The 20473-nt window shown below is 66.1% G+C and overlaps 1 protein-coding gene and 2 non-coding genes across 3 annotated transcripts; all 3 read left to right on the top strand.

Annotated features, from left to right (window-relative positions):
* The first annotated feature begins 1208 nt into the window (after positions 1 to 1208).
* Positions 1209 to 18272, top strand: EIF4G1 (eukaryotic translation initiation factor 4 gamma 1). Its single transcript, XM_026045256.1, has 33 exons — positions 1209 to 1283; positions 1370 to 1456; positions 1741 to 1773; positions 2639 to 2659; positions 3240 to 3413; positions 3750 to 3849; positions 5816 to 5928; positions 6761 to 6853; positions 6929 to 6995; positions 7314 to 8213; positions 9397 to 9485; positions 9691 to 9877; positions 10259 to 10392; positions 10655 to 10795; positions 11012 to 11185; positions 11273 to 11470; positions 11732 to 11878; positions 11967 to 12203; positions 12293 to 12397; positions 12877 to 13030; positions 13164 to 13264; positions 13388 to 13490; positions 13594 to 13696; positions 14413 to 14669; positions 14765 to 14880; positions 15029 to 15201; positions 15753 to 15878; positions 15970 to 16051; positions 16324 to 16422; positions 16597 to 16731; positions 16821 to 16902; positions 16976 to 17116; positions 17244 to 18272. Exons 1-33 carry the CDS (start codon positions 1209 to 1211, stop codon positions 17423 to 17425), a joined length of 4929 nt encoding a protein of 1642 aa, XP_025901041.1. The 3' UTR covers positions 17426 to 18272.
* On the top strand, positions 9532 to 9608 carry LOC112952594. Its single transcript, XR_003250435.1, has one exon. It is a non-coding gene; the product is annotated as a small nucleolar RNA SNORD66 (small nucleolar RNA).
* On the top strand, positions 10845 to 10919 carry LOC112952587. The gene has a single exon (XR_003250428.1). It is a non-coding gene; the product is annotated as a small nucleolar RNA SNORD66 (small nucleolar RNA).
* Positions 18273 to 20473: the final 2201 nt, after the last annotated feature.

The following is a 20473-nucleotide window of genomic DNA, read 5'->3' as shown; positions in this document are numbered from 1 at the left end:
GCGCCGCCCGGCCCCGTTCGGCCCCGTGTGGCCCCGTTCGGTCCCGTTCTCCGTCCCGGCAGCCGGGGTGGCCCGTGGGCTGTGCCCGGGCTCCGCACTGCAGCGCGGCCGGGGCCGCCGGCGCCGGCTCATTTGTCTCTCCCCCATCCCGTCGCTCCCGTCGCTCCTTCCCCGCTGCTCCCGCTCCGGGCAGTCCCACGCGAGGTCCCGCTCGGCCGGGCCGGTTCTCCCGCGGGGCGGTGAGTACCGCCGGGCCCGCCGCGGCCGCCCGGCCCTTCCCTCGCGCTTTATTCCCCCCACCCGGGTTTTTCCCCCGAGGAGCTGGTGCCAAGTGTTTGAAAYGGCCACGGCGCCGCGGGCCGGGCGGGCGCCCCGCTGGGCAGGGACCGGGCGGGCGCCGTGCGGCGCACCCCCCCGAGCGCAGCCGGGATGATCCCGGGGGGCCCCGCGTCCCCCCGTGCTGGGGGTGCTGGTGCCAGGGCCCCCCCACAGCGGGTGACAGCGGCACCGGGGGGTCCTGCCGCGGGGGGYGGCTCGGCCGCTTCCTGCCCCCGGCGCCCTTTGCCCTGGGGCGGGGAGAGCGGCCCTGGGTGCCAAGTCCCGCACGGGACACGGGACACCGGCCGCGCTGGGATGCACCGGGTGGGGGGGGCGGCAGGGCCGGGGGCCGCGCGCCCCGCGGGGCAGCGGCGCCGGAGCCGCCGGCAGCTCCCTGCCCTCCCCGGCGCGGCCGCGGCGCCGCGGGCAGGAACAGGTTTGGCCGGCCGGGGTGAGAAGCGCTTAGTAGGTCAGCCGGGGTGGAGCCGGCCCCGGTGCCGCCGTGGGGGGCCTGCGTGGGYCCCCTGGAGCCACTGTGGGTGACACTGGGTGCCGCATGGGGAGCGGGGCTGCCTGGGGGCTGCAGTGACCGGCCTAGCTCCGCGGTGCCCGACCCGGCTCTGCAGGGCCCTGGCGTCCCGGGCTCCGTGTCCTCGCCCCTGCCACCCGTGGGGACAGGAGGTGCCGGGGCTGCGGGGACTGCGGCCTCCTCTGGCTCTGCCCTGGCGGGGCTGAGGGGGCCAAGGTGCCCTGTTTTAGGGGCTCCCGTGGTGAGCGGGCACATGGGTGGGCCCAGGGTTCCCGACGGGACCGTGGTGGCCGCCCCGGCTCACGCCCGCTCTCCGTGTGCCCGCAGATAACGAGGGGATCCGTATGCACAACCACATGAAATGAACAAAGCTCCACAGCCCACAGGAGGAGCCCCGGCAGCCCCGCACCCTGCCCCTTCTCCCGGACTCCCACAGGTAACGGCCCGCGCGGGGCGGCGCGGGGGCTCCCCGGGGGCGGCGGGGGCTCCCGCCGGGCCTGGCCAACGCTTCCCTCCCTGCAGTCGACGTTCCCACCCGCTCCGACGGCACCTGTGGTTTTTAACCCGGCACCGACCTCACAAATGAATACGCCTTCCCAGCCGCGCCAGGTGAGGGCTTCTCCCCGCGCAGGGGTCTTGGGGACCTTGGCTGCTCCCGCAGCGCCCGGCCTCTCCCGTGGGCACGTTGTCATGAAGGGGAGCCGGGAGCCCCGTCGTGCCCCCCATGCTGCTCGAGGCCGGGGTCCTGGCTGGCGCTGGCCGYGTGCCCTGGGCTCTTGCCCCTCCTCGCTGTCCCTGGGGGGTGGCATGTGTCCCCAGCTGCGGTGCCCACCGAGTGACTGCTCTTCTCTCCTTCCTCCCCCCGCCCAAACCTCGCTCTCCTCCTCTCTCAGTTTCCAGCAGGGCCTCGTGCTATTCACCAGCAGGTACTAACCAGCCCCTGCGCCCCGCATGCTGAGCCCCCTGCTCCCGCACTGCACACGGGGGCCTGGGGGCACGTGGGGAGTGGGGGGCACCCGCACGGCCGCCCGGGGGGTTCCTGGWGTCTCCGAGTTCCTCGTGCATGAAGCCTGGAGCATGTGGCTGTGTCTGTGCTAACCCCCACCCAGGCCAYCGCTCCTGCCTGTCTCCCCACTCTTGTCCCCAGCTCCCCCGGGATGGGTGGTGGCATCACGGCTGCCCCCTGAGGTGTCTCGGTGCTGCTCTTGCCGGCCTAGTCCGGCTCAAATGGCATCCTGGGGTGACRAAAACCTTTTGCCACGGGCCTGGCTTCCCGCCGTGCCGGGATGGGGTGGTCTGGCAGTACCCAGAGGGTCTGCCAGGCTGGAGCTGCAGAGGAGCCGGGAGCCCCTTGGGCCTGGGAGGCCCCCGGCCAAGGCTGGGCCTTGGGGGGCTGCATGTGGCCCCTGGTCCTGCTGGCTCTGCTCTTGCAAACTGTCCTTGTCACGCGTCCTCGGGGAGCGCGCGGAGGCTCCGCGAGCCCTGCCATGCCGGAGCGGCTGCGGGGACGGATCAGGGCGCTCCTGCACCCCTCCGCATGCCCCGGCACCCCGAGAGGGGCAGGGGGCTTCARAGCGCCGCGGCCGAGCGGCCATCCCCGTGTCCTGTGGCAGCCAAGGCCTCGCTGAGCCCGGGCGGCCGCTTCCCGCCCCGCTGCGCTTCCCTGTGGCCCCASGCCCGCTCCCATCCCGTCCTCCCAGCACCTGCTCCCGGGGCCTGTCTCAACACGGTGCYGGGTAACTCCTGTCTCTCTCTCTCCCCTCTCCCCGCTATGCGTGCGCTCGCTCTCAGGGAGGATTCAGGTCTCTTCAGGTAACGCTTCTTCCCGTGCCACTTCCCAGCCTTGCCCTGGGCGAGCGGGGCGCGCGGATGCTCCCGCGCTGGGGCTCTCGGAGGCGCCCGAGCAGTTTGTGGGCRCTGCCCGACCCCTTGTCCGGCTGCAGCGTCCGTGGGAGGCCGGAGACGTGTCCATAGAGCAAAGAAACCGGGCGGGCGGGSGGGAGGAAGCCGGCGCCTGCGGGGAGTAGCCGGCTCGGCGCATGCCGACTGTCCGGCTCCGGCACGGCTCCGGGCCCGGCGGAACTACAGCTCCCAGCAGTCAGTGCGGGCGCTGGCGCCGGTGCGGGGCACGCCGGGACGCGCCGGGATCCGCCGGCGGAGCTGGGGCTGCGCGCGGCCGGCCGGGCGCGCGGGAGCTGCCGCCCGGGGGGGCATGAGCTGGGCCGCATGGAGCCAGGCGGGGCCGCAGGTGCGTGCGGGACCGGCGCCCTTTCCGCCATCCCGGCCGCTCCGCGGGGCGGCGCCGGCCCCGGGCACGGATCGGGCAGGAGCGGGGGGCCGGGCCGGGCCGCGGCTGYCGCCGCCCTCACGCTCTGCCCCGTCTCTCCCCAAGCATTTCTACCAGAACAGGGCCCAGCCTCCCGCCAGCGCCTCCCGCGTGCAGAGTAACACGACGGCCCGGCCCGGCCCGCCCGCCCATGTGTATCCAGCTGCTTCCCAGGTGATGATGATACCCTCCCAGATATCCTACACACCTTCCCAAGGAGCGTATTACATTCCCGGACAGGTGAGGGCCGTGTCCTGGGCATCTCTGGGTGGGTGGGTGGCAGGGATATTAGCTGGGGTTGGAGCCTGGGGGTGGAGGGGGTCCCTGGGCTCTGCAGACCTGACCTGCTCGGAGCAGGGTGCTGCTCATCGCTGCAGAGAGGCAGCAGGCAGTGCTGGTTCCCCTGCCCTCTCCTGCTCCAGTGCTGCGAGCAGTCCCGGGATGCACAGTGCCTGTTTTCCCAGGATGCTGCTCCCTGCCCTGCTGCCAGGGACAGCAGTTGTGCAGCCGGGGGTTTGGGGGTACCCCTGTGCCCCGTGCAGGGCGGTAAGGGACCTTTCCTCTGTCTCATTGCAGGGTCGCTCCACGTACGTTGTCCCAACCCAGCAGTACCCAGTGCAGCCCGGTGCCCCCGGTTTTTACCCTGGAGCCAGCCCTACGGAGTTCGGGACTTACGGTACGGGCTGGGGCGTCTTTGCTTGCGGGTGCTTTTCCATCCGTAGCACTTCATCCCCTTGGCTCCTCTGACCTGGGGCTTCCTGCGGGCCCCCAAATGCAGGGGCTGAGCRCAGACACCTCCCTTCACCAGGCTGGTGAGAGAAGGGCCGTTTCTGTGAGCAGTGACCCCATTGCAGGAAGTTTTGGCCTCAGGAGGTATTGGTGTCTCCCACCAAACGCGCTGCCCGGCACGCTGGGTCCCGCTTGTCYGTCCTGCCACCTCTTGTTCCAAATCTGTGCCATTTAATGTTTAACCATCCTGGCAGGGAAGCAGGGCAGACTTTATCCCCTGCTCCCGCTCCAGCCGCTGCAGCGGGCGGAGGCCAGAGAGCGGTCGCCCCATCTCTGCTGCCTCCCAACCCGGCTCCTGTTTTGTCCCCTGCTGTCCCTAGCCAGCCGCACGTCCCRCGGCAGCGGAGCCGATGGGGAAGGGGCCGAGGCAGCGGGCGCCCCGTGCCTGCCCGCTCCCGCAGCCGGGCAGCGCCGGTGTAAGCAGCCCCCCTTCCTCCCCCGCTCGCATGTGGCCGCTCGGGCCGTGCCTATATTTAGGCCGGGTCTGTCCCGGGAGGCCTTGCACACACAGAAATGTGAGCCGAGGCCTCCGGCCCGGCCCCGGCGCGGCAGCAAAGTGAGCCGGGCCGGAGATGGGTTTCTCCTGAGGCAGGTACGTGTCCCTGCTCCCTCCCCTTTGTCCCGCGCCTGGCGCCAGCCCCTCGGAGGAAGGAAGTGGCCCCTGGCAGCGGCCGCCGGGGCTGGCTTGGCCGCGCGCTCAGCCCGTGGCCTGTCTGCTGCTCCCTGCCCTGTCACGGGCTCTCCCACGGACCTCTCTGCTCCGGGGGGTCTCCCTTCACATCCCCATTGCCCTCATTCCTGGCATTGGAGGCCCTCCGGCAGCCCCTGGCCGAGCGCCAGGACCTGGAGCCCCCCACAGCGCCCGCTGCAATATCCCTGGCTCTTCCCGGGGGCTCCCGGCACTGCCCGTGTGCTCCCGGTGCGCGCAGGGCCGCCCGAGCTCCCACCGGCTCCTTCCCTGCTGCTCCCCCCGGCAGGGGCTGCTCCCGCTGGACGAGCTGGGCTGGCTCTGCGCCCCCCGGGCACGGGGCTGCCGCCGGGCACTGCCCGGAGCCCGGAGCGCTTGGCACGGCYGGGAAAGTGCTGGAGCAGGGAGGGGGCAGGGCCCAGCTGTGCCTGTCTCTCCCTGCGCCCTGGCATCTGCGTCCACGGCCCTTCCCGGGAGAGCGAGGCGGCCGGCAGCCGCCGAGCCTCTTCCCTTGGCCCGTTTTTCCCCGTTTCCCTYCRCTTCCCTTRGCCCGTTTTTCCCCGTTTCCCTCCGCTTCCCTTGGCCCATTTTCCCCCTTTCCCTCCTTCCTGTGCTTTTGGGAGGATGCTCTTGGCGACCCCCCCCAAAGAGTGGAGCATCCTCGGAGGGAGATGTCAGGCCGGGATGAGGGCGCCGCGCTGCCTCCGGTGCCGGCATGGCCCCGTGCCGCCGCCTTGGCTCATTGCGGCACCRCGGTGGTAGCCGGGGGTCAGGCCCGTGGGGCCGAGCGGAGCGTGGGTGGGAATGGAGGGTGCGGACGGGGCTGCGCGGAGCCGCCCTGGGGCTGCGCCGGCCTGCGGGAGATAAGGGAGCTGGAGGGAGCCGTGGGCCCGGCCGCGGCTCCGCGCTCCSGAGGCCCCTTCCCTGCACGGAGCCGAGGCCCCCGCGGGTTTGGGGCCGGACGGCAGGCGTGGGGCAGCGGCTGGGCGTGGGGGCGGYGCGGGGACGCTCTGCTTCACGGGGAAGGAATTCGGCCGGGCCTGTCGGGCGGGTTGGGACGATGCGGCGCGGATGCACTCGGGGTTCGTTGGAGGGCGGCACGCGCTCCGCTCGCTCCTGGCAGCCCCGGCGTCGGCGCTCACCCTCGCTCCTCTCCTTCCTCCAGCGGGTGCCTATTACCCAGCGCAGGGGGTGCAGCAGTTCCCGGCGGGGGTCCCCGCGGCCCAGGTCATGATGAGCCAGCAGCCGCCCATTCCCCCCAAGCGCGAGCGCAAGACGGTAAGCGCGGTGCGTGCCGGCGCGGGGGGCACTGCCGGGGGGCACGGGCGGCGCGGAGCAGCGCCCGGCTCGGTGGCGGCGGCACCGCGCGGCGCGGGCGCCGTTGTGCTGAGTCACGGCTCCCGGGGGCGGCCGTGCCGCGGCTGCCAACTGCCGTCTGCTCCCGGAGATGCCGCCGCTCGCGCCGGGGCCGCGCGCCGGGACTATTTATAGCGGGAGCCGCGTGCGGCCGCCCGCCCGGCCCCGAGTCCGCGGGTGGGCGGCGGGGGGGATGCCGGCGTTTTCCTGGGAACGCGGGTGGTTCCGGGGGATGCTGCCGGAGGGCAGTGGCTGGCGGGGAGAGCGCAGCTCTCGGCGCTGTCCCGGCAGCATCAGCCGTGCACAGGGTTGGAGATGAGCCCTGGGTGACCCAGTGACCACTGCGGGRGTGTCCCGGGGGATCCCAGCGCATGCCCAGCCCTGGAGACGGGCAGTGCCTGGGGCATTGTGACACTGCAGAAGGCTGGGGGGCCCGTCCCCAGCCCCGGGCACGCGGCGCTGCTTGCGGAGCCCCCAGCAGCAGCTGCCAAGGCTCCCCTGCCCCGCAGTGTCCACTCCCGCTGGGCGCCGGGGCCGGCACCTTGTCCGCGGGGCGCTCGGCTCCACGGCGAGGGGCGATGGCGCCTGCTGCCCCCCGGGCCCTGTGAGGCACCGAATGACCCCCCTCGCCCTGCTGCTCGGAGAAGGGGGTGTCCCGGCGCCGCCGGGCCCAGGGCAGCGGGGGGGCACCTGCATGTCCGCCCCCCGCCACTGACGGCTTCGCTCTCCCTCCTGCCTCCTGGCACGCGGGCAGATCCGAATAAGAGACCCTAACCAAGGCGGCAAAGATATCACTGAAGAAATCATGTCTGGAGCAAGGACCTCGTCCACCCCCACCCCTCCCCAGGTAGGAGGGCTCCGCACCCCTGGCCGGGCAGCGCGGGGTGCCCGGGGCCCTGCTCAGCTCCCGCTTTGCCCCCAGGCTGGAAGCGGTTTGGAGCCCCAGGCCAACGGAGAGACCCCTCATGTAGCAGTTATTGTTCGACCAGGTACGTGCGTGCAGCGGGGCGGCCGGTGTCGGGCTCCCCGTGTGCTCGGGGCTGCGGGGAGGGACGTGGCCGAGCCGCGAGCCCCGGGGCCGGCACGTTCGCTGCGTGTGTGACGAGTGGCCTGTCCCTGTGGCGCTCGGGACTSTTTGCAGCGCCCTGCCCGGTGCCCCAGCCCTGCCCTGGGCACCACGGTCACCTGCAGTCCTGGTGGCGCCTCTGCCAGCACCAGCCTGGRGTGTTGGGCACGTTTGGGGGGTCTGGGGAGGGTTGGGCGCTGGGCCGTGTCGGGAAGCCCCCTCAAAGCCCTTGGCCTTGCAGACGACCGCCCGAAGCCCGCGCTCGTGGTGAGCAAGCCCGTGTCCCTGGAGCCCAGCAAGTCGGCGTCGCCGTCGCCTCCCCCGCCCCTCATTCCCGAGGTGGAGCCCGTGCTGCTCTCGGCCGTGACGCTGGTGCCAATGGAGCCCCCCGTGGACGCGGACACTAAAGCGGAGCTGGGCGAGGCGCCGCCCGAGCCGCACAAGACTTTTAGCGCCATCACTACAGTGCCAGGGGTCGTGGATGTGCCCCTCGTGCCTGCCCCCGACGTGGACACTGTGGTCCTGGAGGAGGAAGCTGCCATTCCCCTCCTGGAGCCTGCCCCGGAGGTGCCCGAGCCGCCCACGGCGCCGCCGGAGCCAGCCGTGCCGCCGGAGCCAGCCGTGCCGCCGGTGCCAGCCGTGCCGCCGGAGCCGGCCCCGTCGCCGTCGCCTCCGCCGCAGGCCCCCGAGGCGCCCGCCAAACCCGCCTCCCCCAGCCCCCCGCCGCCCGCGCTGGAGCCCAGCCCCGAGGACGAGGCCGATGCGGCCGCCGAGGCCAACGGGCTTGTGGAGGAGGCGCCCGAGCCGGTCCCCGAGGCGCCCGTGTGCCAGCCGGCGCCCGAGCCGGCCCCCGAGCCGCTGCCTGCGCCCGTTCTGGACTCCCCCATCGCCCAGCCCGAGGAGCTGCCCCTGCCCAACGGCGTGGAGGGCAGCGACAGAGCGGAGCCAAGCGAGGAGCAGCCCGAGTCGGACGTGAGCCCCATCTCGGAGCCCGAGGAGCCAGCCCAGCCGGACACCCCCAGCTCGCCGCCGGCCGAGGAGGAGGAGGAGGAGGAAGAGAGCGAAGGCCCTGCCGAGGCCCAGGAGCGGAGCTCGAGCCCGGCCCCTGCCCCTTTGCAGACCTCGGAGGCGACCGCGCCAGGTTGGGGGGCACTCGGTTGGCGTGTGCGGAGCTGTGGGGTGGGTGGGGGGTGATAGGTGCATAGGGGCTCCTGTGGGGTGCTCGATGCTTGCAATGTGGGCTCCAGGGTGAGTAAGGGAATGTGGCGGGTGACTGGGTGCCTGTGGTTAGCTGGATAGGGAGAGATGTGTGGGGAGTGTTTTCTTATGGGGCACCTTGCCCAAGAGTGCGTTGTGAGCACRTGGCGGGGTGCGTGGGGCTCTGGGAGTCGCTCTGGGATGTGCCTGTGGCAGTGGGGGGACAGGGAATGGATCAAGTGTGTCTGTGTAGGGTCCCTCGTGCATTTGTGTGGGGAGGCATCCTGAGATGCTTTGGGCCGTGGCAGGGGATTGGGATGTGCACTGGGGATGTGCGGAAGGGGAAGAAGGATGTCCGAGGGGCTGTGCACGTGTGGGACACCCTGTGCAGGGCCCGTCCCTAGGGCCCGTGGAGGGAACGGGGTGTCCTGGGGGGAGCTGGGTGTTACACCCTCCCTGCAGCACCAGGCAAAGGTGCCTGGGGCCGTATGTCTATATGCAGGGGTGCTGTGAGCAGGTGAGGGGTGGTGGGAGACGGGGGTGCAGGGAGCAGCGGGTTCGAGGAGGGTGCCCGGGGGTGCTGGGACACGGAGCGTGTCTGGGCATCTCTAGGTGCTATGTGGGGTGCCAGGAAGGGTGCCYGGAGCTCTGGGGGGGAGTGTGTAACTGGGGAGAGGTTCTGTGGGGTGCCCTTGGCAGGGGTGCGGGGTGCTAGGGAAACGCTCCCARGCAGCGGTGGGTGTCTGCAGGCTGAGCAGGGGGTGAGCGGGATTAGAGTCCTGGAATGGTTGAGGTTGGAAGGGACCTCCAGAGATCATCCAGTCCAACCCTCTGCTCCAGCAGGGACACCCGGAGCACGGGGCACAGGGCGGCATCCAGGCAGGTCTGGGGGATCTCCAGAGAAAGAGCCTCCCTGGGCAGCCTGTCCAAGCCATCCCTTGGGTTAGGGGCACCCAGTGCTTGGGGGTCAGAGGGGCCTGGCCTGGGGCAGTGGGACCGTGTTCTGAGGCTTCCACCGACCCTGGCCTCAAGTTCACTGGGCCTCCCTGGGGACACTGGAGCTGGTGTCAGGGTGTGCAGGGGACTGCGTTGCCACCCGGTCCTCACGCCCTGGCCTCTCCTCCCAGTCGCCGTGTCGGTGCCAAAGAAAAAGCGACGGATGAAGGAATTGAACAAGAAGGAGGCAGTAGGCGATTTGCTGGATGCCTTTAAAGAGGTGAGTGTYCCTAGGAACTCTGGAGGATCAGCCCATCTTGCAGCCCCTCTTGTGATGAACTTTGCTTTGTGCCATCGTGTCTGGGCCACTGATGCTCTGTGATGGTAATGAGGATCTGAGGGGGACGCAGGGCGCCTTGGCTTGGGGCAGAAGGGGCAGGGCTGGGCTTGTGGTGTGACGCTGTCCCCATCCCTCCCGGTGGCAGTCTCAGATCAGTGACAGTGCCTCGGAGGCGGAGAACAAGCCCCCTGCATCCGCCCCTGCCCGTGAAGCGGAGGACGCAGCCCCAGCCCGTCCCCAGGAGGAGTCGGAGGAGACGTGGGAGGAAAAAGAGGACAAGCTGGCCCCGGAGAAGGGCAAGGCTGCGGATCAGAAGTACCGCTACAAGGAAGGTGAGCTGGGTTCTGGCACGTGGCAGCCCTCTTTGGCATCATGTGAGGTCTCTGCAAGGAGCTGCCACCTCTGGACCCGGTGGTGGTAATGGAGGGGATCCTAAACCTCACACACTTCTCGCTTCTCCCTGTGCCTGGTGTGGGGTGGGGGCAGAGACCAACCTGGAGGGCCTGGATAAGACAGGACTGGTGGCTTCAGACTTCCCACCCCTGTTCAAGTGAGCAGGAGTGGCATTCATGGTATGCCAGAGCAATGCAGCTCTGTGGTCACCTGAATTTTTACTAGCTGGTCTCCATGTGGGCCCACATTGACCCCCATGGTTCAGGGTAGAAAGAATGGGACAGACTGTATCAAGGTCTTTCTCTTCCTTCCTTCTGCAGAGCAATGGAAGCCCCTGAACCCTGAGGAGAAGAAGCGATATGACCGTGAGTTCCTGCTGGGCTTCCAGTTCATCTTTGCCAGCATGCAGAAACCTGAGGGACTGCCCCAGATCATGGACGTGGTGCTGGACAAGGTGGGTAGTGCCCTGGCTGCAGGGGAGGGTGGGTTCTGCCTGGGGAGGGGGCCTGGCACCTCAGCTCTGCTCTGGCAAGGCAGGACCTCCATCTGCCCCTCTGCAGTATTTGCAGTGAGCCCTGTGCATGAGCAGAGCCCTGGTGGCAGCCTGTGGTCGTGCCCTGCTTCCCCGGGCACGTCCCAGGCTGTTTTCTACTTCCTTGTCCCGGTGATAAGGCTGGGGAATGGACGTACCATTCCCTGCCCCCGGGCATCCTCAGCCCTGTCTCGTTCCTTCGCAGGCCAACAAGACGCCTTTGCGGGCGCTCGACCCCATCCGCCTCAGCGGCATGAACTGCAGCCCCGACTTCACCCCCTCCTTTGCCAACCTCGGCCGGCCCGTCATGGGTAACCGGAGCCTGGTGAGTGTCTGCCTCGCTCTCCTTCAGCCCTCCCCGTCCCCCTCCGCCTCTCCGTGATGATCTTGCTTTTGAGCCACTGTGTCTGGGCCACTGATGTCCGTGATGGAGTTGAGGATCTGAGCAGGCAGATGGGGACGCCCTGGGAGCCAGCCTGGCTGGTCCCGTCCCCCGGAGAGCATGAGGCAGAAGGCTGAGTTTTCCCCCACTCTTTTTCAGCCCTCAGGGTTGGGTCCCCGCCGCTCCCAGCAGAGCCAGAGGAAGGAGCCCCGCAAAATCATTGCCACTGTGTCCCTCAACGAGGATGTCAAGCTGAACAAGGCCGAGAAGGCCTGGAAGCCCAGCAGCAAGCGTGCCTCGGAGGAGGAGGATCCTGAGAACATCAAGACACAGGTGGGAGCTGGCGCGCGCAGCAGCACACCTGGTGCCTGCTGGTCAAGGGATGGTACCTAAGTCTCAGTAACCCTGCTGTCCTCCCAGGAACTGCTCCGCCGCGTCCGCAGCATCCTCAACAAGCTGACACCCCAGATGTTTCAGCAGCTGATGAAGCAGGTGATGGAGTTGTCCATTGACACGGAGGAGCGGCTCAAGGGTGTCATCGACCTCGTCTTCGAGAAGGCCATCTCGGAGCCAAACTTCTCTGTTGCCTATGCTAACATGTGCCGTTGCCTTATGGGGGTGAGCAAGAGCTGTGGGGAGACTCTGGTCATGGAGCTATAAAGCTGTTGGGAAGTTTTGGGGGGTCTTTAGCCTCTTGCCTCCCAAAATGGGGAATCTGAAGCATGTGCCACTGGCAGGTTGAGCCGGATGCTCCTGTGGGGAGTCATTAGGTGCAGGTGGCTTTTGCCTGGGTTGAGCAGTGCTTGGGGTTTGGCCTACATTACTTTGGGGGAGGCTCGTGACTCATGTTCCCTCCCTGGGTTGTACTTCTCCCTGCAGCTCAAAGTGCCCACGACAGACAAACCCACGGTGACTGTGAACTTCCGCAAACTGCTGCTCAACCGCTGTCAGAAGGAGTTTGAGAAGGACAAGGATGACGACGAGATCTTTGAGAAACGGCAGAAGGAGATGGACGATGCCAGTGCTGTGAGTTGGGGTGGGAGGCCGCGGCCGGAGGCTGCAGCGAGAGTCCTYGACGTGTTGAGTGACCTTCCCTGTTCTGCTCCCCGTGCAGCCCGAGGAGAAGGCGCGCATGAAGGACGAGCTGGAGGAGGCGCGGGACAAGGCCCGCCGGCGATCCCTGGGCAACATCAAGTTCATTGGGGAGCTGTTCAAACTGAAGATGCTGACGGAGGCCATCATGCATGACTGCGTGGTGAAGCTGCTCAAAAACCACGATGAGGAATCTCTTGAGTGCCTTTGCCGCCTGCTTACCACCATTGGCAAAGACTTGGACTTTGAGAAGGCGAAGGTATCATATCTGTGCACTGCACTGTCCTGCCTTGTTTTGCTTTGCCTTGCCTCTGGGAGGGGTGTGATCATGACTCTATCCCCTTACAGCCCAGGATGGACCAGTACTTCAACCAGATGGAGAAGATCATCAAAGAGAAGAAGACGTCATCCCGCATCCGTTTCATGCTTCAGGATGTGATTGACCTCAGACGGGTAAGATGCATGGCCTGCTGCTGCCCAGGGACTGTCCTGCGTTCTCTGCCAGGTCCCATGGAGCTGCAGACTTGTGGCCCCCAAGTGCCAGTAGTCTGTGTCAGTGCATCCCCCCACAGAAGGGCACAGGGGGATGTAAGTTGTGGCAGCCCCGGAGACACCATGCTAGCCCCTAGCCCTTGGTTAGCATGGCCGTGGCAGGGGGCACACAGTAACGGGCAGCTGTTTAATGCAGGAGGCCTCCAAAAACTGAGTCCTACTGTGCCGAAAGCTGCCACAGGGCTTGGGAAGCTGTACAGGCTGTGTGGCCCTGAGCRGGAGGACCAGCCCGCAGCAGTGAGGGGGACACAACCAGGGAGTGGGGAGCCCTGTTTTAAGGTGTTTGTCCCCCCAAAGTGGGGTGTGAGATCAGGACATGCCTGGGAGATGGTCACTGCAGCTGGCTCAGTGTTCCTTGCCTTTTCCTGTGCCTTCTGTAGAATAGCTGGGTGCCGCGACGAGGAGACCAGGGCCCCAAAACCATAGACCAGATCCACAAGGAAGCAGAGATGGAAGAGCATCGGGAACACATTAAAGTGCAGCAGTTAATGTCAAAGGATAAGAGGAGAGGACCCCCCGGACCATCCTCCAGCAGTGAGTGACTGGGCATGGGGACACCTGAACCTCCCCAGAGGCTGATTCTTCCCTGGACTGTCAAAGTCCCAAGCTCRGTGGAGGTACCACCTTTTTTGGGACTGTTCCTTACACGTGTCCCACTCGTGTGCAGGTGGACGCGGGAGCCTGGTCGCGGATGATGGCTGGAACACGGTGCCCATCAGCAAGGGCAACCGGCCCATCGACACCAGCCGGCTAACAAAGATCACCAAGGTGAGCCTGCTTCCCGGGGGGTGCCAAGGCTGCTTGTGGGCGACTTAGCGGGCTGCCTGGCCCGGGTCGTGCCCCGCTCCCTTGGTGCAGGGCTTGGAGCCCAYTCTGTGTCTCTCCCCGTAGCCTGGATCAATCGACTCCAACAACCAGCTCTTTGCGCCAGGYGGGCGGCTGAGCTGGGGCAAAGGCAGCAGCGGCGGCTCTGGTGCAAAGCCTGCAGATTCAGGTAGGCAGCGTCCAGCTGGCTCAGTGTCACAGGGACCCTTCCCAGGGTGGTTCCTCTCTTGGGGACGTGCTGAGYTCTGAGACTCCCCTCTTTTCACACCCAGCATCTGATTCAGGGCGACCGGCCACGAGCACCTTGAACCGCTTCTCAGCGCTCCAGCAGTCCACCCCTGCCGAGAGCCTGGAGTCCCGCCGCGTGGTGCAGAGGTCAGTGCCACCGCCCTGGGCCCTCATGAGGCTTCAGACTGCAGTTGTCTGCTACCTGCTTGGTGGGCTGGGGTGTTTGCAGGCTGAGGAGAAGATCTCTAAGTTGAGGAGCAGTTGGTTGAGCAGTAGGCAAGCCTGGAGCCCAGCATTTGGGCTGGGATAACCAACCTGTGTGTCAGGAAGGAGCCCTGGGATCCTGGTTGGAGTCACTGGTGAATCCTGGTGGCAAAGAAGGGTGATTGCATCCTGGGCTGCTCGAGGACAGGGCAGGACCTGGGCGTTCATCCTCATATGGGGCACTTAAGAGACTACATCTGGGCGCCATGTCCAGTTTGGTGATCCCGACACAAGAGAGATTGGTCGACTGGAGCAAATCCTGTGGAGGCTGTGAGGATAGTCAGGGCTGAAGCACAGAATGTCTGAGCAGGGTCAAAGTTGGGTTTGTTTAACTGGGAGGGATCTTGGTGCTGTGTGCAGCTAGGAGCCAGAGCTGCCTTGAAGAGAGAGGGGGACAGGGCAGGAGGCTGGGGAGCTAGAGACCCCATCCTCCCCCAAAGGCCCTGTCCCTGGCTGCAGCTCTAAAGGGCGACTCCTGGTTTGTCACTGGGACTGTCCCCATGTGCCTCCAGGAATGAGACGGCCCTGCCTTGGTGTAGCTGCTCTCTCTGGGGCCGGGGAGGGGGTGATGAGCTGCTTCACCTTGCCCTCTCTCTTAGGAGCAGCTCCAGCCGCGACCGGTCAGAGAAGGCCGGGGACAGAGGGGACCGGGAGTCGCGTTCGGAAAAGGGCAGCGACCGCCTGGAGCGCCCTGACCGGGKGGAACGAGGAGAGAGGAACAGGTCAGCCGTTACCAAGAGGAGCTTCAGCAAAGAGACAGAAGACCGGAGTCGGGAGCGGGAGAAGCAGGGCGGCGCCGAGGCCGTGCGCAAGGTTGCTAGCATGTCCGAGGAGCGGGACAGGAGCCGAGAGACGAGTGAGTCCGGCAGGGAAGGTGCTCGCCAGGCTCTCGCTGTGGGCTGAGGCTCTGCCTGTCCCGGGCAGCACCTCATGCCTTTTCTCTCCTTGCAGTTAAGCAAGAGCCAGCCCCTCCCGCAGAACCCCCCAAACCCACACTATCAGAAGAAGAGCTTGAGAAGAAAGCCAAGGCAATCATAGAGGAATACCTGCACATCAACGACATGAAGGTGAGAGGAGGGGGCAGCCAGGCAAATGCGATATGCTCCCCAAAGCCCCCCGGGCAGCTGCACTTTGGGCAGGATGTCGGCAGTGCCTGGATGGGGAAGGGGGCAGCTGGGCCTGGCCATGGGGCAGCACTGACCCCTGTCCCTGCAGGAGGCCCTGCAGTGCGTGCAGGAGCTGGGCAGCCCCTCCTCGCTGTACGTGTTTGTGCGGAACGGCATCGAGTCCACGCTGGAGAGGAGCACGATTGCCCGCGAGCACATGGGGGTCCTCCTGTTCCAGCTGGTGAAGGCCGGCACGCTCTCCAAGGAGCAGTACTACAAGGGGTGAGGGACCGCGGCGGGTGGCCCGGGGGCCATGTGTGCCCTCTCAGCGAGGCAGGTCTGCCCTGTGCTGCTTGGCAAGGGCACAGCTCACGGGGCAAGGGACGATGCTTCATGTTCAGCATCCAACTCTGCTGCTGCGCCCGGGTGTGGGGTCCCCAGTGCAAGAGAAAATGACTGAACCTGGTGTTGGGGGGCATGGGAGGGATGGATGGATGTAAAGCTGAGGGAGCTGGGCTTGTGTCCATGGGGAGAGGGGGTTCTTACTGCTGCCTTCAGCTACATGGTGGGGAGTTAGACTGTTTTCTCCCAGGTGCCTGTGAAGGGGCATGAGGCAGTGGGCACAGCTTGCAGCAGGGGGGACCAAATGCTGAGAGGCTCAGATGGTGGGTGTGGGGTTTCCAGTCCTAGAAATGCTCAAAGTTTGCCTGGGTAACCTGCCCTGGTTTTGAATTCAGTCCTGTGTTGAGCTGAGACGTGGGGGCTCCCTGTTCTGCTGCCCAAGGCTGGGGGCTCCCTGCTCCATCCCAAGCCCTGCTGCCTCTGCCCCGCAGGCTGCGGGAGATCCTGGAGATTGCAGAAGACATGGAGATCGACATCCCCCATATCTGGCTGTACCTGGCTGAGCTCATCACACCCATCCTGCACGAGGAAGGCATTCCCATGGAGGAGCTCTTTAGGTGAGGGCAGTGCCCCAATGCAGAGCTGGATGGGGGTCTCAGAGCTGAGTCTGGGGGCAGGAATTTTAATCCTGTTGCTTGTGCYCTGTAGGGAGATAACAAAGCCCTTGGTGCCCATCGGGAAGGCCACCACGCTGCTGGTTGAGGTTCTGGGCTTGTTGTGCAAGGGGATGGTAAGTGTGTGTGGGGCTCGCGGAGCTGGCACCGCTGCCCTGGGCTGGCACCCTGCCCTGGGCTCCCTGTCCCCTTCTTTTGGAGCACACGCGGTTCGAGGCACTTGGTAGGCAGAGAGCGARGCAGTGTCCAGGCCTGGGTGCTGGGTGTCCCTTGCTGTGCTTGGGTCCCTGGGGTGCCACCGTCAAGTGTAGCATCTCCTCCCTGGGTGGGGGGCAGCACTTCCAGCGGGGGCCCGAGCACCCGGGCGCTGACGCTGGCTGTCTTGCAGAGCCAGAAGAAAGCGGGAAAGCTGTGGCGGGATGGCGGTCTGAGCTGGAAGGAATTCCTGCCGGAGGACCAGGATGTCAACAAATTTGTCACGGAGCAGGTGAGAGCTTGGCTGTGGTGAGGGACACAGGGAGGAATCATGCTCTTGTCCCCAARCCAAATTTAATAAGTTAATATTTAATAAGTTAATAATAAGGTTTGGGGGGGACCTACTGCGAGGAGCAKGTGCTCCCCTGTGTTGCCTTAAGCAGCTCCTCTCTCCCTGGTCCCTCAGAAATTGGAGTACACGATGGGAGACAACTCGGACACGCCGAGCCGCAAGGAGCTGACCTCGGAGGAGCTGTGCAAGCAACTGGACACACTGCTGAAGGAGAGCTCAAACAACCAAAGAATATACGACTGGATCGAGGTGAGGGCATGGGCAGAGCTCCCGTGGGCCCAGGAGGGTCTTGGCTCTGTCCTCCGCTCACGGGCCCCCTCTCCTCCTCCCTCCTCCAGGCCACCCTGAGCGAGCAGCAGGTCTCATCCAACACGTTTGTGAGGGCGCTGATGACATCCGTGTGCCACTCGGCCATAGTCTGTGAGTAGGGGGCTGAGGTGGGGGGCGCGGGCGCCCGCTGTGGGCGCCCCCCGCTCACGCCCCTCTCCTGCAGTCGAGAACCCGTACCGTGTAGACGCCCAGGTCATCCACAACCGGGCCAAGCTGCTGCAGAAGTACGTGCGGGACGAGCAGAAGGAGCTCCAGGCGCTCTATGCCCTGCAGGCCTTGGTGGTCAAGTTGGACCAGCCTCCAAGTGAGTGTCGTGCGTGGCATGGGGACGACCAGGAGGGGTGTCGGGCACGTCCCCTGCCCCTGCGGGCCTGCCCAGGGCTGCTGGTGGCTGGGGAATAGCAGGGTCCCTCTTTGTGCCCCCTTCCCAGACCTGCTGAGGATGTTCTTCGATGCCCTCTACGACGAGGACGTCATCAAAGAGGAGGCCTTCTACAAGTGGGAGTCGAGCAAGGACGCAGCCGAGCAGCAGGGCAAGGGGGTGGCCCTCAAATCAGTGACAGCCTTTTTCACCTGGCTCCGGGAACCCGAGGATGAGTCGGACAACAACTGAGCAGCCGTGAGAAGGAGGAAGGGGGGAGAGAGCAGGGCCAGCCGGGGTGCGACTCCATCCCCCCGCCCCGTGTCCCGAACCCCCGGCCCCCTGGACTTGCTCATGCCGGGGTCGAGGGGCCTGCTGTGCCCCCCAGCAGCCCTCCTCTCTCTCTCTTTTCTTTATTTCTCTCTCTCCCCTCTTCCCCCCGTCCCGGTTTTGTTTGCGAGGCCTGTACTAGTTTGTCACGATGATAATAAACGGATGCTGATGGAGGCGGCTGTCGCTGTGGGTCCGCTCTGGGCCCCTCCTCTCCCCCCTCCCAGTGCAGGGACCCCAGGTCACCAGGAGGGGGGCAGAGAGCCCTTAGACTCGTGTTGTGGGGAGAGGGGACAGGATGGGGACAGTCGCTCCCCTCCTCTCCCCCCTCTTCTTCCTCCTCCCCACTTGCTGAAATATAGAAAGATTATATATATATATAAACTTATTAAATTTGGTTTGGGGACAGGAGCGTGATTTCTCCCCCTCCCCTGTCCTCTATTCCCCCATCACTGCCTGGACCCCCCCTCCCTGCCCCAGTTTTTTATTTTAAACGAATCATCCCCCCCAGCTCCTGCCCTGACACCTGGGGAGGGTGCCGGGGTGGGGGGGGGTGACCCCTTCTCTGGGGGGCCAGGCCAAGTCTCTGTCCTCCCCTCGACAACCTCATTCCTCCCCCAAACGTTTAAGGCCACAATTGGGCAAGCGACGGGGCGGCCCCGCATCCGTGTCCCCTGTATTTATAGAGCGCCGGATGTGACGAGCCGCACGTGTAATTATTAAAACAAGGATTCAATTACTGGTCACGTGAATTTGTAAATAATTTTTTTTTTTTGCTTTTTTTTTTTTTCTTTTCTTTATGGAGTATTTAATTGAAGATTTAAAGGCATCTTTTCACCTTAAAAACTGGAAATAAAAGAACATTGCTAAATAACGCCCCCGTGTGCCGCTGTCGCCGCCCTGTCCCCCCCTGTGTGTGGTGCCCGGGCTGCCCCGGGGGCTGCGGCGCCGGGCACGCCGAGGGCAGAGGCCGGCGGGTGCTGCGCGCCGTGGGGCTGTGCCCGGGAAGGGGCGCTGGGGGTCCCTGCAGTGGGGCTGCCCCACGGGCCTCCTTGGGGCGAGGGCGCAGAGCCGGGTGCTGGTTGTTGGTGCCCGTGCCCTGGTGGCAGCGCCCCGGAGCTCGGCTCTGCCCGGGCTTTGCCCGCACGGCGGGGCGGCCGCTCACACGACGAGGGGCAGTGGGTGGAAGTTRCAACACAGGAAGGTCCATCTGCGTGTGAGGAAGAACGTCGTTCCTGTGAGGGTGACGGAGCCCTGGCACAGGCTGCCTGGGGAGGCTGTGGAGGCTCCTTCTGTGGAAGTCTCCAAACCCGCCTGGATGCCGCTCTGGGTGTCTCTGCTGGAGCAGGAGGTCGGACTAGATGATCCCTACAGGTACCTTCCAACCTCAACCATCCTGTGATTCTGTGTGATTCCCAGCCTTCCCACCCTTGGACTTCTCCATGCCTGGTGAGCCAGAGGTGTCCCGCGCGCTGGGCCAAGGCTGAGGGCCTGGGGACACCGCGGTGCCCCCTGCCCTCCCGGCAGCCTCCGAGCTGCCCCTGGTGGGGCCGAGGCCAGGGCTGCCCCCCAGGCCTGCGCCTGGTGTTGGGCCTTGGGCTGCTGCTTGCTGAGTCACGCTGGCCAGGGCCCAGAGGGCACAGAATCATTAACCGGAGGCTGTTCCCCAGATTGGAGTCGGAGCTGCAGCCCTGGCAGGACTAATGCTGGGAAGTGCTTGGCAGGAACACGCCTGGCAGGGCCCATGGGCAGGTACCAGGAGGGAGGTCCCTGGGCTGYACCAGTTCCCTGCTCAGCTCCGGGGAGGCACCGTTCTTCCGGATGTGTGCTAGAGGAAAGGTGCTCCAACTCCAGTTGTTGTCAGTAGGTTTCAGAGTGAACAAATACCTTTGTTGGCTGCAGGCTGCCTCCGTGCCAGCCTGATGCCCTGCAGAAGAGATCTGCTTGCGGGGGTTCCCTCCGGCCAGGACATCTTTGTGTCTGCAAGTGCAGGGAGAGCAGAGTGCAGGTAGGGACCTTGGTGACACCGAGTGCTCGAGGCTGAGACCCCACAGGTGCCTGTTGAGCACCTGAGAGATCCTGGTGGCACCTCTGGGCTGGGAGAGCAGCTTCATCCGCCTGTGGTTGCCCCGCTGCTGCTTTTGCTCCTGCTGGGGCCTTTGGAGAGGCCACGTTGCTCCCGTGGCAGCATCGCTGCTCAATCCCGGCCCTTCAGAGGGATGCGGGGCTAGGGGAAACGCCTCCCTTGCAAAGCTGAGTCCTTAGGGCTGCAGAGACACGTTGCTCGTGTCGAGCAGCCCTGACCCCGCGCAGGTGCTGAGGCGAGCGGGTGGCCGCAGGGCATGGGCAGCCCTGCCCGGGGCACCCCGACCTGCCCGGGGTGACCGTCCTGCGCAGGGCACCCCGTCCCGCACCCCGAGGGTCCAACCAGCCTCTGCGGCAGGACAGGGGCCGGTGCCCGGTTTGGGCAGCCCTTCCCTGGCCCCCGGCTGCTGCAGGGTGCCAGCCCTGCTCCGTGGGTGCAAGGGGACCTGTGTGGGTGTCCGTGTGTGTGKGGGGCGTGCGGGGCTGTGCGTGGGGGCCCTGTCACTGTCCCGCCACCCTGTGACACCGCAAGGGGTGGCACAGGGACGAGTGGGGAGCGCCGGGGGCACCGCGCTGCCTAGGGCCGCACGGGGCAGGGGCTGCCGCCCGGGCCGGGGGGCTCCGGCAGCGCCGGGGGGTCCCGCAGGGCCCGGCGCTGTCCGCGGTGCTGGCACGGTGCTCTCCGAGGTGCCCGGCCTTCCTCCCCTCCTCCTCTTCCTCCTCCCCAGCCTTCCTCTCAATGCACTTCCCCATCTTCCTTCATCCCCTTCTCTTCCCTCTTCATCCCCTCTTCCTCTTGTCCTCCTCCTTTACCCTCCCCTCCTTCTTACTTCATCCCCCCCTCTCTCTTTTCATCTCCCCTTCCTCCTCCTCTCTCCATCTTCC

Source organism: Nothoprocta perdicaria, unplaced genomic scaffold (assembly GCF_003342845.1).
Source record: "Nothoprocta perdicaria isolate Ctin4 unplaced genomic scaffold, notPer1 scaffold_4, whole genome shotgun sequence".
NCBI classification, from domain to species: domain Eukaryota; kingdom Metazoa; phylum Chordata; class Aves; order Tinamiformes; family Tinamidae; genus Nothoprocta; species Nothoprocta perdicaria.
The sequence above is the reverse complement of the archived record's forward strand: the minus strand, read 5'-3'. Positions and strand labels throughout refer to the sequence as shown.